General features: G+C 59.6%; 1 protein-coding gene and 1 long non-coding RNA gene across 2 annotated transcripts in view; both read right to left on the bottom strand.

The window, feature by feature from the left end:
- Positions 1–628: 628 nt before the first annotated feature.
- Positions 629–2,276, bottom strand: LOC119710991. The gene is made up of 5 exons (XR_005259647.1): positions 2,185–2,276; positions 1,953–2,008; positions 1,659–1,697; positions 1,316–1,377; positions 629–859 (listed from the first exon to the last, which is right to left on the bottom strand). It is a non-coding gene; the product is annotated as an uncharacterized LOC119710991 (long non-coding RNA).
- A 10,888-nt stretch (positions 2,277–13,164) lies between these two features.
- KIAA0319L (KIAA0319 like) overlaps positions 13,165–16,591 on the bottom strand; it is a 30,630-nt gene continuing 27,203 nt past the window's right edge. Inside the window, exon 21 of the mRNA XM_038160557.1 lies at positions 13,165–14,887. Within this exon, the coding sequence (XP_038016485.1) occupies positions 14,700–14,887 (188 nt within the window). The 3' untranslated portion in view covers positions 13,165–14,699. The remainder of the gene's footprint in view (positions 14,888–16,591) is intronic.

Here is a 16,591-nt window from a genome sequence, read left to right as displayed (position 1 = left end):
ACATGTGGGCATATGAAGAAGTGTGTAGGGTTGGGAGGGAGAGGCGCCGCGGGGCTGGGGGCGCAGGGCACGGGGCTGCCCCTCTGCCGGCCGTGTCCCCCAGCCCCAGTGAGATCCTCCGAGGAGCCAGAGGCCATGGTGAAACCCTGACTGGGAGGGCTCCGGAGGGCTGGGAGACTGGGCAGGGGCTCTGGGTGGCACCTGCTGCCCACCACCCACATGCCCAGGCCCCTGCCCACCTCCTTTGCAGTGATTCAGCACCCGCAGCCATGGCCAATGTGCCAGAGCTCCCTGCAAGGAGCCCCCCGGTGCAAAGTACGGCCTCATGTCACCAGCCCTGCTCACAGCAGCTACAGGCAGCAGAGTCACTGCTCAGTGCCACCCCTGAGACACCAACCATTGCCGTGAGCCACCACAGCCATGGTCCCCCAGGATGCTGTGCCAGCACCCCAGGAGCTGCCCCATGGCTGGTCCCCAGGGATGCGGCCCTGAGGATCCCAGACAGGGTTCCCAGGGAGCAAGGCTGGAAACACTGCCTGCTGCAATCCCTTCCTGCAGCACGGCACATCCCCAGCTGTGGGGCAGGAACCTGAGCCACAATGCACACCCAAGTACCACAACGCAGACATGCCAGCACTGCTCATTTATTGCTTATTTTTTGCTTAATTCCAAATCATTGAAAGCAGAAGCTGTGGGAGGGATTGGACTTTCCAACACCAGCCGTTTGAAGACGAATCCGTGTGCTTGGAAGGAAGGAATCTTGCTTTTGCTCCCTTGCATTGAACATAGGGAGCTGTTTCTGCTCCAGCATGCAATCGGCTGCTGCTCAAAAGGCAGAGTCAGGCCATTTATGCAGCCCCTGCAAAGACAGAAGTGTGATGTTCCAGGAGCATTGACAGTGCCTGCTGAGGGACAAGCGTGAGGCAGGGACAGCCAATGATTTCTGCTGGCCAGGAGAGGCAAGGGTCTCCATGGACTGTGCCAGAGAATTGGCCTGCAGTGAGCTCTGCTCCCTGAGCACATCCAACCCCTTTCTGCTCTCCCTTTCTGCCTCTGACCACTGCTGCCAGTGGACACAGGAGTTCTTGCCACAGAGCAGTCACCTCCCTGCACAGCCCCTGATGCCCTCAGCACTGACCCCTACCCCAGCAGGTCCTGGCTCTTCCCAGCTCATTGGGATTGATCCCTTTCCCACAGTTTGGGCACATTCAGAGCAGTGATGGGTTCAAGGGCTGCTTTGGCTTCAGAGTAAGGCCAGGCTACAACCCCGTGTTCCCACCCAGCACAGCCCAGCCCCCCTGCCCTCCCCACTTACCAGCATGGAAACGTGCACCCCCGGCATTCATGCTCTATAGCTTTTTTCAAAATTTCTCCATACTTGTACAAGGGAGGACAGAGCAGCGTTAGGGTGCTGGCTGTGACCCACATCTCCCCCTGCCACCAGCACCTGAACCGGCCTCCCCAAAAGCACCCAGGGACCAGAGCAGGGAGCGAGGGCTGGGGCTGCAGGGACGGGGACACCCATGGGCGGCAGGGGAGGAACAGTGTGCAGGGCTGCAGCAGCGGGGACAGGCAGGATTCCAGGCCAGAGCTGCCCCTTCCCCCTCAGCAGCACCACAAGAGAACCCAAACGCTCTTATCCCGTGCCAGACTCTCACCTATAGCTGCCAATAGAGCCACGATTGCCATGAATGAAACTGGAATTTAGAAGGAAAATGGCAGATGAGCAGGAGTTGGGCACCAAAGCTCCTCCCGGCTGGAGCCCAGTGCCCTGTGCCAGGCAGGGCAGGGACCCTCCGGCAGCAGCAGCTCTCCCAGTGCCAGCTCCCTTCAGCCCTGCAGACACCCCGGAGGAGAGGGGAGAAGGGGCCAACCCCAGGGTTCCCGTGCCCCACTCCGGTTTGTCCCACTGCAGGTCCTGTGTCCCTCACCCCATGAGCCACCCAACTTACACATGGTGGGCTGGACGGGAGCGAGAGCTGCGAAGAGTCTGCTCTAATCTTGGTCCCTTGGGAAGCAAGAACAAGTTTTTTTTTCAGTAAGCAGCAGGTGGGATCAGAGGAGCCTTTGCCACCTTGCACCATCACGCCAAACCACCCCTCTCCCACCCAGGAGACCCTGGCAGCCCCATAAAAGCAGAGACTCCTCAACCCCCACCCAGGCTCCTGCCCGACCCAGGGCTACCTCTGCACCGCTGGGGTGTAAATGGAGGAGGTGCAGCCTCAGCCCCGGAAGCAGCACTGAAGCATTTATTGGGAGAAAGGAGCTGGTTTTATACCCTTCCTCAAGACCCATTATTACCTTATTTGGTTTTTTTCACAAGTGACCTATCTAACATTGCCACATCAGCAACAATCTTAATGTTCTTCTATGGGGTGATCTCGTGATGTTCAGGTTTCTGGAAGATTCCAGCAGGCTCCTTTCCTTAGGGCATCCACCAAGTGACATTTCTTGCCAAGGTCACTCAAGCTTCTCCATGCTGCCATGGCATTCTGCAGGTGCATCCCACAGCCTGTAACTCAATTCTATCTTATCTCTCTCCACTGCTGCAGGGAGGTGAGCAGCCCCACATTACTGGCCGCCCTACACAGAGAGGCTGCTGTCCCCAGACATCCCCTGTGGGAGCACAGCACCCCACAGCACCAACCTGTCCTGTGTGCACTATGCTCTGAGGGTCAAAGTGCTGCAGGAAAGATTCCAAAAGGGAATGTCAGGACAAGTAATTTATGAGAAATTGCTCAGTCACTGAGTTTCATTTTCATTTCCATCAACTCTTGATGTTGCTGTCTCAGCTGGAGCAGGGCTGGGGCTCCCCCATCTCCAGGACATTGGACCTTGGGGTTGTCTCTGCAGGGAGCCTGTGGCTTTCCACTGCGGGGAACTACGAGGAATTCTTTTAAAGATGGATGATCTGGAACGAAGTTAAGTCAACAGAGACAACAGTGCATCTGAAAACCATATATTGATAACGAAGAAAAAAAAAAAGCACCCTACTGAAAAATGCTAGAAAAGACAGAGAAGGAGAAAAGAAAATGGAAAAGGAATCGGGGGAAGGGAGAGAGAAAGAGGAAGACAGAGACAAGAAGCAGGAGTGAGCAGGAGCAGACCGGGGAGCGCCGCGATGCCCACAGGACGCGGGACGTGCTGCGGCTCCCGGCGGGCGGACACGCGGGCAGCGAGCGGCGCTGGGCCAGGAGGGGCGGGAGCCGGGCCAGGGGCGCGGCGGGGATCGGGCGGCTCGGTGGGCTGGGGCGGAGGAGGGCAGGGTGGGACGCGGGCGGCTGAGGCAGGAACACAGGGATGGAGAGGCAGGGACACAGGGACCGAGCGGCAGGGACACAGGGATGGAGCAGCAGGGACACAGAGACGCGGGACAGACACGAGGGCGAGCGAGAGCCCGCCGGGGCAGAAGAGCCAAAGGGCAGGCTGGAGCCCGGGCAAAAAGCACAAAAAAGCGGGCTAGGGCCAGGGCAAAGAAGCACAGATGTTTGGCAGGCTGGAGCCAGGGCAAAAAAGCAAGGCTGAGAGGCCCCCAAACTCAGAAAGCCCCAGAAACACCAAACACAAAAAGCAAAAGCATGAAAAAGCCCCCCAGTCAGACACCCCCCAGCCAAAGAGCAGGTGTCCAAAGCCCCCAGAGCTTGTGGTGCAAGCCATGCTTCCCCCCCAGGATGCTGTGCCAGCACCCCAGGAGCTGCCCCATGGCTGGTCCCCAGAGATGCGGCCCTGAGGATCCCAGACACGGCTCCCAGGAGCCCAGACAAGTGCCCAGCCCAGCAGCAGCAGCGGGCACAGCGTGGCTGGCAGGACCAGCAGCCCTGTCCCACCCCAAATCCAACAGAGTGGGTGTCCTGAGCCCCAGGCTGCAGAGATGCACCCACTTCAGCCCCGGGGCTCTGCCGGCCCTGCACTGCAGTGCCATGCTGCCCTGAGCAGTTGCTGCAGCAGTGCCGGGCTCCCAGGGACTGCCAGGACTGTCAGGCTGCAGTGGGAGCTGCCCCTGGCTGTGCAGGGGCACAGGGAGCAAGGCTGGAAACACTGCCTGCTGCAATCCCTTCCTGCAGCACGGCACATCCCCAGCTGCGGGGCAGGAACCTGAGCCACGATGCACAGCAAGCACCACCACACACAGCCACACCAGCAAAGCACTTTTATTAAAGCTTTCAAAAGCATTTATTGCTCAAGGCTATCCAAATCTGTTAAAGGGGCAGCTGCTAGTCAGTGGGGGCATTCCAGTTCATGCTGTGGGAAGACATGAAGCAGGCTGCTTGGAAAGAAGGAATTGTGCTTCTGTTCAGTGGCCATGGTAATCCGGAGTCCTTCTTCTGGAGCTCATGGCATGGGCTGCTGCTTGAAGGATCGTCCTCTTGTTTTACCCCTATAAAGACAGGAGTGTCCTGTCTAGAAGCATCGAGGCTTCGTGCTGAGGGACAAGCATGAGGCAGGGACAGCCAAAAATGTCTCTCCAGCAAGGGTCTCCATGGACTGTGCCAGAGAATTGGCCTGCAGTGAGCTCTGCTCCCTGAGCACATCCAACCCCTTTCTGCTCTCCCTTTCTCCCTCTGACCAATGCTGCCAGTGGACACACCCAGCCCTGTCCCCTCACAAGAACAGACCCCCCGCCCCACCCAGGCTCCTGCCTGGCCCAGGTCTCGGCGGCTGCTCCGCAGGCACAGCAAGGTGAGCAGGCCCCCGTTACTGTCCCCCCTCAGAGAAAGGCTGCTGTCCCCACACACGGACCGCACACCGCACACCACCAAATCTTGTGAGTCTTGTGTGCTCTGAGGAGCCAATGGGTGCAGGAGACTTCCTGCTGGGGGGGCGTGAGGCTGGGTCAGCTGATTTTCCAGAAGTTTCTGGAACCGCACGATTAGTTTCACTTCCTCCTGATGTTGCTGACTCTGCTCGAGCGGTGCTGGACTTCTGTCCTCGGGGTCACAGCCTGGGGGTGTCCCCTCAGGAGCCCTTTCGCCCTGATGGCCCCGGGCAGGAGCTGCGGAGATGAGGGGGAAGGCTGCGCCGGGCTGGGGCTGCTCAGGCCTGTGCCAGGGCTCCTGCGGCTTCACGGGGCGTTTCCCCGGCAGGTTTGGGACCCGTGAAACTCTGCAGCTCTAAGGAGCACCCACAGCAGTCTGGAGAGCAGAGGTGAAGCCGCTCTGCCTGCCTCCTCCCCAGCGGGCAGCCTCCAAATCCAGCCGAAGCCCCTCTCTGCACCCCGGATTGTCCCGCTCCCTGCGGCCGCTCCTCAGCCCGAGCCCGCTCGGGGCAGCACGGTGGCAGCGGTCAGGGCCAGCGGGTGCCGTAGCTCATGCGCCACTGCAGCTGGTTGAAGGGGACCAAATCCAGTTGCAAATTGATCTGGTTCCTTTTTACCAGCCGCAGGGACGCATCGTCTCTCCGGAGGTGCTGTCTGGACGCTGCTGGTGATGGGGGCTCCCGGCGTGGGGGTCCCAGCCCAAAAATACATACTTCTTAACATTCCATAGCACCGGCCGGCTCCATATGGGCATATGAAGAAGTATGTAGGGTTGGGAGGGAGAGGCGCCGCGGGGCTGGGGGCGCAGGGCACGGGGCTGCCCCTCTGCCGACCGTGTCCTCCAGCCCCAGTGAGATCCTGCAAGGAGCCAGTGGCCATGGTGAAACCCTGACTGGGCAGGGGCTCTGGGTGGCACCTGCTGCCCACCCCCAGTCCCATGGGCCTCTCTCCGGTGCAGCCCAGGTGGAGGCACTGCCCGGATGGCCCCTGTGCCCGCAGGCACCCCGCAGCTCCTCGTGTTTGGAGCCACGGCCATCCCATGTGTGCCTCGGACCCAGAGCCCCTCAGTGGCTGAAGAGTTCTCAGGCTGGTGTTTTGGGGGGTTTTTGGCTGCCCTTTGAGGCTGACAGGATGCTGTGGGATGCAGCCAGGCTCAGTGGTTTGGGCTGTGGGGGCAGCTGTGGAGCTGCACCTGCAAGGAGATGGGGGCACAGCCAAGGGCCGTGTCCTGTGAGCCCACACGGGCCAGCAGGGATGGATGGCAGAGGTGGGTGCTTGTGCCTGGAACCACTTCCAGAGGGGGAATCCTCCTCAGCCCTGGCTCTTGGCTTGGCAGGGATCTCCACTGCTGCTGATGCTGGGTCAGGATGCACCAACTCATTCCCCTGCCCCCTGCATCCCACAGGACCCCCAAACTCCACATCCCCACATGTGTCCATGTGCCAGAGCAGTGGTTCAGGCTGGTGCACATGAAGCCAGTGTAGGGGGCCACCCTCCTCCCACACCCCCTTGTCCCTGCCCATCTCATCTGCAGGGCCAGAAGAAGGACACAGGACTCTGGGCCCCTCCCAACCCCTCTCCACCCCCTCCCCACGCAGCAGCTCTGGACTGGGAAGGCTGGAGGTGCCTTTGCCCGTGGGAGAAAGGATTCAGCTGAGAACTCCGAGTCTTGACAGTCTGAGGGGACTGTGGGGCCTTCCCAACCCCAGCACAGCTTGGCCATGGCAGGGTGACAGAGCGGACGCACCTTGACTTCAGTGACCTTCCCAGCCCCAAATCTGCACTTGGAATGGGACAAGGCAGGTACAGGGAGTGATCCTGGGTTCCCAGGGCTGCCCCCTCTCAGGACAGTGGAGCGAGGGGTGTGTGGGGGTCTGGCAGTGGGCAGGAGGGGCTGGCTGGACACAGCGTGGCCGTGACTCAGCACCGGGAGCCGTGGCCACACACGCCGCAGCTCCCTGCAAGGAGCCCCTGGGTGCCAAGTACAGCCTCACGTCACCAGCCCTGCTCACAGCAGCCACAGGCAGCATTTGCTGCTCAGTGGCCTCCCCAAGACACCAACCATTGCTGTGGGACACAGCCAGGCTCCCCAGGATGCTGTGCCAGCACCCCAGGAGCTCCCCCATGGCTGGTCCCCAGGGATGCGGCCCTGAGGATCCCAGACTCGGCTCCCAGGAGCCCAGACAAGTGCCCAGCCCAGCAGGAGCAGCGGGCACAGCGTGGCTGGCAGGACCAGCAGCCCTGTCCCACCCCAAATCCAACAGAGTGGGTGTCCTGAGCCCCAGGCTGCAGAGATGCACTCACTTCAGCCCCGGGGCTCTGCCGGCCCTGCACTGCAGTGCCATGCTGCCCTGAGCAGTTGCTGCAGCAGTGCTGGGGTCCCAGGGACTGCCAGGACTCTCAGGCTGCAGTGGGAGCCAAAAGCTCAGGGCTGAACCCACCCTGAAATCACTAAGCCAGGGCTCTCACATCACCGCTGAGTTCATCTCCAGTCACCTCGGCTGACCTTGGGCAGCCTCCCAGTGCTGGGTATTAGAGACACCCCAGCCCGAGTGGCCCACGCAGCCCCAGCCCATGGCACTGTTCCCACAGCCCTCGGCCAGGCTCTCCCAGTGACCTTGGAGGGCTGCACCCAGCTCCACGGGATGCTCGCTGCATCCAGGGCACTTCGTGTCCCCTGCTCCAGCCCGGGCCCCCCCTGCCTGTTCCCACCACCCGTCCTTGTCCCTGCCGTGTTCCACAGAGCAGTTCCCCACTGCCCTCTCTGTGCCCAGACATTCCCAGTCATCACCACCAGCCCCTCTGCAGCCCTGGGCGTGCTCCCCACCACCGAAGGCATCCCCGAGCCCTCCCCAGCCCCAGCGCTGCATTTTGCAGCTGTAGACCCCGAGCCGAAACCCACCAGGGAGCTGTGGCCTGGGGCAGCCCCTCTTCCACGAACTCTCCGTGCCCGCAGACCGGCTGTGAGTCCCCGGCCAGGGCAGCCCCCCGTGTTCTCTACCGGCCCCGAGAGCAGCTCCGTGCCCGGGCAGGGTGGTTTGTGGACACCAGACGGCTTTGCAGGGGGAGGCGGAGGAGCCGGGGGGCTGCCGGGGCCGGCCGTAGTGGCACCCACGCGGCCGCAGGCACCCAACAACCCCGGCTTGGCTATAAAAGGAAGAGTTTTTTTCCCCCCCGGCTCCGCCAGCGCCGCGTCCCTGGCCGAGCTCTGCAGCCGCTGCCCCGCAGGGGCCTTTCCAAGTTTTCCCATCCAGCGCTGCCCTCCCAGCCGGCTTCCCCCGGCTCATCCATCCCCGGCAAACCCACTGCAGCAGCTGCCGAGTGTCTTATAAAATACCAAGCGGCCCAGCAAGCAGGAAGGAGGTGGGTGCAAGGGGAGCGCTGCACAGGGTGTCTGGGGGAGCACCCCGGCTCCCGTCCTGCCCGTGTCGGGGGTGGGCGCACGACCCTGGTGCATCCGGCCGTGGTGGCCGGCACTTGCCTCCGTGCGAGTCCGAAATGCGATGCCGAGGCGCCCAGAAGTTGCGTTTCCCACCCTATCCCACAGGCGTGGGGTGTCCCCACTTTGCGTGGCAGAGGGTGCCTCGGCTCCCCGGGGAGGGGGTGACCGGCCCCGCTGCAGGGGGACACCCGCAGGCAGAAGGGCCGGGGGCTGCCCGCAGAGCCCGAGCATTCACCCCCCAGGACCCCTCTGCAGCCGGGACCCGCCGGGGGGGCCCCAGTGTCCCCCCAGCCACACAGAGACTTGCTGCCACCCCCGCTCCTCCGCCTCCACCCGGGCTGGCCCCAAGCAGGGGGGGCTGCCGTGTCCCCCTCCCCACTGTGTCCCCTCCCCGCCCTCGCCGAGCCGCTGCCGGCGCCCCGCGGCAGGAGCATCCCCGGCCCCGGCGGGCTCGGCACCGGCCGGGCTCGCTGAAGGTTAAACCTTGGCGGCGGGGAAAGCCCCGCTGCCCCCCGCAGACCCCGCACCTCCCGCCCGCAAGGCCACTCACGGTCCTGGAGGTGACACCGGCCGCAGCAGGCTGGGCTGGCGGCAGCGAGCTGCGGTGACACACGGTGCGAGCACGCGGCTTCCCTGCTCGCCTTGACTTTGCCACAGGACTCCTCCGGCTCGTCCGCAGGAGCTTGCAGCATCCTCCAGTTCAGCGGGAGAAGTTCCTCGCCAGGGAGGGAGGGAGGAGGGAGGGATTTAAGGCAGACCCTGCCGGGGATGCAACATCGACGGGTGCAGTTGGAGACCCCTCGCTCGCTGGGCACCCAAAGCTCCCTCCTCGCTCTCCCCAGCCTGGTCTCGGTGTCCCGGCACATGTGCCCGATTCTGGGTGATCTCTGCTGAGAAACCCTCTCCCTCCCGGACAGAGACAGCCGGGGCTCCAGCAGCACGCAGACAGCCGGCCAGCTCTGCCACCTGCCCCACGTCCCCCGGGTGCCCGGCGGGGGTCCCAAAGCATGTCGTGGGGGAGCTGGCACACACCCCTGGGCCCAGCAGCAGCCCAGGGCAGCCCGAGGAAAAAACAGAGCTCGTGAAGTGCACAGAAGGGTAAAACCTGTCACCACCTCAGCCACACGAGATTCCCATGGCCAGGGGATCCTTAGGGACAGGGATCCCTGAGGACAGGGATCCCTGGGTCTCCCCAGGCCACCCACTTGGGGTGTCCCCAACCACGGGGCAGTTGTTCCAGCATCCCCAGCCGCCAAGTCCGGGGGTACAGGGCTGCTCTGCCCACCCGGAGCCCCGCCTGTCCTACCTGCAGAGAGCTGGCAGGGCAAGGGGGACCCCCTGCCCGGGGCAGGATGTTGGGAGACACCTTAGCGTGGTTCCCAAAGGGAAAAGCCAGGGCCAGCAGTGTGGCATCCCTCCCGCGGCGGTCCCGGCGGCTCCCTGCCTGCCACGACACCCTCCCCACCCCGGGTGCGCTCTGTTTGCCTGCTATTTTTGGCAGCCTCCTAAGAGCTCCTCTCAGGCTATTAATAATGAGAGTGAGAAATTCGTTTGGCCTCTCCTATATAAGGAAAGGTAGAGGCTTAGAGGCAGCTAAATATACTGGCGCGTGCGGGAGCGAGCGGGGAGCCTTTGGCACCGCGTGTGGAAAAGAGATTGTTTGAACAATGGAAAGACGGACTCACTCGGGGCACGGGGCCCCGCCTGGACCGACGGGCGGACAGACGGATGGACGGAGGGTGGCGGTGCCCGCGGGCATCCACCGCAGCACCCGCATCGCCCCCGCTGCCCCTCGGGGCTCTGCCTCAGCAGCAGGAGCAGCGGGAGAGGGGAGGCAGGAGCAGGGATGCTCTGCAACTCCTGCTCCGAGCCGGCCACGCTCGCCCCAAAATGCCTGTAACAACCCCCACCGGGCCAGCAGCGAGCCGGGGAGTGACGCTGGGTCTGTGCCCGCTCAGGAGGGACGTGAGGGGTGCTGGTGGCCGGGAGCAGGTGAGCTGTGGTGGGGCGACCAGTTCGCACCGGGACAGGGCCGGCACAGGGTCGGTCCTCCAGCCGAGCCCCCGCAAATCCCGGCCTCTCCCAGGGCCGTGTCCAACGCTCCTGCCCGGCTCTGAACAGCCCCGGGGGCATCACCAGCAGCCGGGGGTGGAGGTGCCACATTGTGGCATCTCTGCAGGGTGCCACGATGCGTCCCCAGCTCCCAGCGAGCCACCAGCACCCCTGCAGTGCGCCCACACCCTCGGCACAGGTAATTTACGGAGCACATCGTTACTGTGACTGCGTCCCCCCCGCGGCTACGGGAGACCCGGGCGAGGTGCGGGAGCTGCTGCCAGGGAGAGCCCGGCGGGAGAAGGGAAGCAGCAGCAATCCAGGGAATCCTGATGACAGCAAGGCGCTGGGGAGCAGCGCCAAATCCACACGGTCGGAGCAAGGACAGCACATGCAGCAGGATGAGTACAAAGAGAGGAAAAACCGGGCTCCTCTGGCTCCGGAAAGAGCCTTTTGGGTTTTTATTTTAACTCCTCGTAGCCACGGCGCTGCTTAGGGAGGCACAAGTGGTGTAGCTGCGACTGCAGCCCCGACCTCCTCGGCTCCGTCGCGGTCCGACAGGCGCCTGGCCTTGAATCCCGGCACCCGAGGGACTGCGGGGCTTCCCCGGGCTGCTGAGCCACCGAAACACCGGGGCAGCCGTGCTGGGCAGAGCCCTCGAGCTGCTGCCTTGACCACTGTCACGGCTGCCTCAGTTTCTGTGAAATTCCAGCAATAAAACCCATTTCACAGACTGCGAGCCTGGGGCTGCTCTGAGGCTCCAGCCCAGGCCCTGCTCCCACCCTGGGGATGTGACACAGACCAAAAACTGCTGGAGGCAGGAGCAGCTCTTTGCCCTCAGGGCAGTGAGAAACCCCATTCTCCTGGCACTGCCCCAGAGCTGCTGCAAGTTCTCCCCACCCACCGAGCAGAGCCAAGCTGGGGAGCTCAGCAGATCCGGCTTCCTCCGTCCTTAGGTGACATTGAGGGAAGTGAACTCGGAGGCTCCAGCCCACCCCATGGACCACGTGAACTGTGCATGGACAGAAGGGCAACTCTGAAGGTGAATCTCCTTTCTGAAAAACCTGCGTCCGGGTGCCATCAGTCCCTACTGACTGCCATGGTGCTAAAGGGTGCTCCCCACCCAGGCAGCCCCAGCAAGAGCTGGGTGGCCACAGTCACGTCCTTCAAGGACTCCCCTAACTAATAAATGTTCCTCTGCTGCATGAGGAGGTGATGCTCTCCAGGTGTGGGGCAGCTGCTGTTTTGCTTTCCTGTGAAATCAAGTCTTAGGTGAGAACTGTCCCACAGCTGAAAGTGGACAAAGAAGCAAAACATCTTCCCCTCTGCAAGAAACATCTTCCCATTTGCAAGAAGCATTTTGTTTAAAAAAAAAACTTTTAGTCTTGACCCAAGTAACACTGGAATCACCAAACATCAGACAGTTGGGCACCCCCAGCTATGCAGTAGGATGTGGAAAAGATTTAAGAGCAAACTATTTAAAAACTACAGAATTTGCCTCAAACATCTTCACCAGCACTTGAATATGTTCAAATAAACAAAATTGAGTGAAGGTGCTGGTTCATCTGACAGATGTCTCAGCCTTTAACTTCCACACATGGGCAACTTGTAGCCAGTGTCTAATTGTGAAATCATAAAGCATAGCAATGCAGAAACCTTCCTGAGCAAGGTCACGCTCACGGCTCGGGTATCAAACCAGCAGCAAAATCAGTGACACTGGGAGAGAAGGAGAGCAAGGAAAGGGATTCCAAAACCCCAGGGAGGCTCTGTGCACTCACCTGGGGAGGGCTGTGCTCCTGGGGCACTACAGCAGACAGCCCATCCTGCTCCTACCTCGGGCCAGAAGTTCCCACCTTCAGCCTGGGGGGTCTCCTCGCCTCTATCAGCCCCACATGTCCTTGGGACCCCCAAAGCTGGGGTGCAGAGCCTGTCCCCATTCCCAAGGGCTGGTGGCCCTGAGGGTTAACACGTGGAGGAGGAAGAGGCTGTGCAGCCAGGGAATACTAATGGGAGCCAGGAATCTAGTGTGAGCTTGTGCTGTGCTGTCACAAACCTGCACTCGGAGGTGGCAAGTGACTTGGAGCTGCTGGGCACAGAGGGAAGGCCAAAGACCTCCCCAAAGCCCAAACTTGGGTTGGGGTGCAGCCCCTCAAGTACAGCACCCCTGCCTGAAGGGCTGTGACCCCACAGTGAAACACAGGGGTGAAGGAAACAACCACAGCTGAACAAAGGTGTTGGAGGCAACAGCTGCAGGGATTGTAATTCCCTGTCCTGTAACAAGCAGCCAGGCTCACTGGAAAGCCCATCCTGGGCCTGTTGAGAAGGGCACAGACCCCTGCAGCAATGTCCAATGGCTGAGTCCCCACCTGCTGCTGGGGGCCCTCCCTGGGATGGGCAGGAGAGAGGGACCCAAAGACCCCAACCCCCAAGGATCAGAACCAGGCAGAGCCCAACAGCTCCCCTCTCCCAGCACAAAGTGCTCCCAGGTGCAGCCTCAGGGCCACACCTGGTCGATCCCTGCAGCTCCAAACCCTCCTGTTCCCACAGTTTGTTCACTTACATCCAAATGAAGGGCCATGCAGGGGGTGGTGTCACCCAAGAGTTCAGTGTGGGGCCATGGGACAGCCAGCGCTGGGCTGTGCCCTCTGAGGAGCATCCCAGGGCCAGCCCTCCCCGTGGGTGGTCCTGCGTGGTTTGGAGGGAAGGAGCCCTGGGGAGAGCGGGTGCAGGAGCCTCCAGGAAGGGGAAGCCTGAGCCAAGCCCCAGCTGTGTGCCAGACAGCCCAGGCAGAGGGTGGCCCGTGCTGTGACGCCAGCAAATGCCATGGCCTCAGCACTGGGAGAGCTGCAGGCTCCGGTGCTGGGCCCGAGGAACAGCTGATTGCCCAAAAAATAAACTCAGCAGCAGCCATGACTACATTCAGTGAGGGAACATCCCCTCACGTTCAATAGTGTTTAATCTTCATCTAGCTCAACACAAATCAGTAGTGCAGCAATATAAATACAACTGAGGAACTTAAAGCCTTTTGGCTTTCATAGCTCAATAAGAAGGAAAAAAAAAAGAGCCAATGAAACCAGTTTCCAGTTTTTAAATTAAACACAAAGAAAGGCAATGAACTGCTCACCCATCCCCAGAGAAGCAGTGGCATCCTTCATGCCAGCACAAGGCTGAGCTCTGCCTGAGGACAGGGTGCAACTCACGACAGCAGCACAGTGAGATAAGGGAGTGGCAGTGGGAAAGGACCTCCCTGCTTGCCCTTGGGCTCAGGCAGCAGGGACACAGTGACACGCTGTGCCACGTGCTGCTGGCACTGCCCACCACCCTTGGTTCCCTTTTCCACCACGAAAGGACACCACGTGTGCTCTTGACACTGTGACAGGAGCACACAGGGCTCTGCAGCCACAACAGCACAATGCCAGTGAGCTGCCAGCCTGAGGGAGCAGCCAGCTGGGGACTGCAGAGACCAATCCCCATCACCTGGGATGTGCAAATTTTAAGGGGAAAAAAAAACCCAAACCAAAAAAAACCACAGTACATAGTGTTCCATAACTGAGATATGGTTAACGTCCAGCCTCACGGACGGCCTGGTGACCAACAGAAGGTGCTGGGGCCACAGAACATGTCACAGCTTTGGAATGAAGCCAGACGTTGGACACAGGTACCAAAGGTGGGTGTGTGTCCCCCAGCTCTGGTACCAAGCAGGAATTTGCTGCAGGAGGGGGTCTCCCAGCCTGGGCAGTGACCACAGGTCAGCTTTTCACACACGAACAGGCACCAAGTCCCAGCACTCCCCGTGAGAGCGGCCTGACAGCGATTTGGAACAGCCACAAACCCCTCTCCTACCTGCAAACTGCCAGTGTGGCCAGAGTGTTTACATTGCCCTGCTCTACACTCCAGCAGCAGCCAAGTGCACGTGAAAGGACAAGTCTACATTAAAATAGTGCTTAAACCATTAGGGAAGGTGGGAGTAAAGGAGAAGAAAGTTGTTGGACAGCACAAGTAGCCTGTGGTAGGCTATGGGAGCCTGAAGGGAGCTCAGAGCACAGCTCAAGGACTTGACTTTCCTTCTCCAAGGAGCTCCAAGGCAAGTGAGCTGGAAGTCCACAGGTGCTCCCTCCACTGCAGTCTGAGGTGCCTTAGGAGGGTCCTGCACATTCACAGTTGCTCCAAGTGGTTCTGTCCTGCCCTCTCCAGATGCCAGCTCCATCCTTTTCTGACTCTTCTCCTGGGGTTCACAGTTGCCTTCTCCTCCCTTTGATTTCCCTTGAAGTTCAAATTCAAGTACAACCAGTTTTAACCGAATGAAAAGAAACCCACAAAACCAAAGTTATTTTCTGTGAAACGAGTTAGCAGCGTTGTCCTAGTCAAAGCGGCCTCCAAAGGCCCTGGTAGGACAGGGAGGGGATTGGCCTTCCCTGCTGAGCTCCAGCCAAGGCTGCCCAAGGGGAGCTATAGGATTTCCTCCCTCTGGCCCTTGGCTTTGAGGGTCAGCTGTCCATTGCGCAAAGAGCCGTTCTGGCTGCGGAGCAGTTTCCCTTTCTCCCGGTCAGGCCACGTGAAGATGGCTTCGTCACTGTCCAGCTCGGACTCTGAGTGCATCAGGCTCGTGTTGAGGACTTGGGCTTTCTGTCTGCCGCCTTGAAGGGGAAACATTGCCAGGTTAGAAAAGCTTTTAACACCAGTGAGCCACCTCACCTGGCTCCATCCCCTCTAAGTCTCCTTTTTCTGATCACGTCTAAGAGGCAGCAGAATCTGACTTTCCTCTGTGTGTCTCTTATTCCCTGAGATGCTGAAGCCAAAGTGATCCTGTCTCAGACACTCTGGCATGTCAGAGGTCACAACAACACTCCAAGGCAGCACGAAGCACAACAAGCAGACAGGAAGGCAATGATGTGGCCAGAAGGGGCTGTGAGTACATGTGGGAACTCTGTCTCCCTGACCTTGCTCGGGGCATTGCCTAGAAAACGCTTGGAGGGCTCACAACTGGAGTAAGAGAATATGCAGGTGTGTGAGGGAAGATCTCTGCCACCTCACTGCCCTCTCCCTACTCTCCTCTCTGCTACTCCTGCCTGCAAGGGAAGAGAGATAAATTAGCAGGATGAATTTAGATTAATGCACAAGGACAGGAGAGAGACATTTACTGATATTGTCAGCAGAGGAAATATTTAAATTTAGCTTTTCCTTAATGGAGAAATGCAACATTTCCTCTGTTAGCAGAAAGCTCCCTGGACATATCTAGCAGGAAAAAAGACTTCAGTCAGCAGCCAGGCTCAGAAGCAGCAAGATGAGTTTAGAGAGCAAATGGTGAGGCACATTTAGCACATTTATTGCACAGTGGGCTCTGAGGTGACAGATGGTCAGATTAAAGCAGAGTTGGGTGCTGAGGGAGGGAAACACAGCCGGGTTTCCTGCAAGGGTATCCGTGTTTGAGCAGCTGGGACAGCCTGGTCCTCAGAGGAACAGCTGATCAGTCTGTCACTGCAATGCCCTCCATGCTGCTCTTGGGCACTGCTCACTTTGCTGGAACACCATTAAATGGGATAACACCTGGGTGAGCAGTCATTTTCTGCTAGCAAACAAGGATCAGGGACTCTTTTCCATGCCCAGTTAACACATCCCCTTCTCTAAACAAAACCAGGACACACTCTGATATGAAACACACACTCAGCAGCTGCAGAGCTCCCTGGCAGTCAGCAGGGCTGTACTTGGCACATCCTTCCCAACACTTCCCTCTTTTCCTGGTCAGTCAGCAGGTGGCCATGGCTTGGTTCATGTATCAGATAAAAACACTCCAGCCTGAAATAACTCCCTGATCTTCACAAAGCACTGACAAGCACTCTCAGGTCAGCAGTGCAGGCAGGAAAATGCTGGCTGAGAACACTGAAGACAAACCCTGCCTTTCTGGAATGGGCCACCAGACCTGTAGCCACATGGAGCACTGAGGAATTCATGGATCTCCCTCTGAAATGCACCTGCTTACTGGAAAACTAGAGGGTGAGCTAAAATGTGAAACCTTCACAGCCTGATGCGCACAGGAGCAAGAATGAATAAGGTGATGAAGCAGTTGTTTGTGGTGGGTGAGTAGCAGAGCAGAAATGAACCTCAATCTCTCCTGTACACAAGTATTTTGATGCTGATCTTGGGTATTGATCAGTTTAGTGTAATGTTTAGTGCCACTGAATTCCTGCTTTGCTGTAGAGAATGACCAAAGAATTGCACATTGGCAAGAAGGGAACTACCAGAACCCAGGGGAAAACTTCAGAGCAGGAGTTAAGACCTTACAGTTAAGACCCAGTTTTGGGCTTCCTGAGTCAAACTGTTCTGCACAGCTTAATGCATCC

This window comes from Motacilla alba, chromosome 23 (genome assembly GCF_015832195.1).
Source record: "Motacilla alba alba isolate MOTALB_02 chromosome 23, Motacilla_alba_V1.0_pri, whole genome shotgun sequence".
Taxonomy (NCBI): domain Eukaryota; kingdom Metazoa; phylum Chordata; class Aves; order Passeriformes; family Motacillidae; genus Motacilla; species Motacilla alba.
The sequence above is the reverse complement of the archived record's forward strand: the minus strand, read 5'-3'. Positions and strand labels throughout refer to the sequence as shown.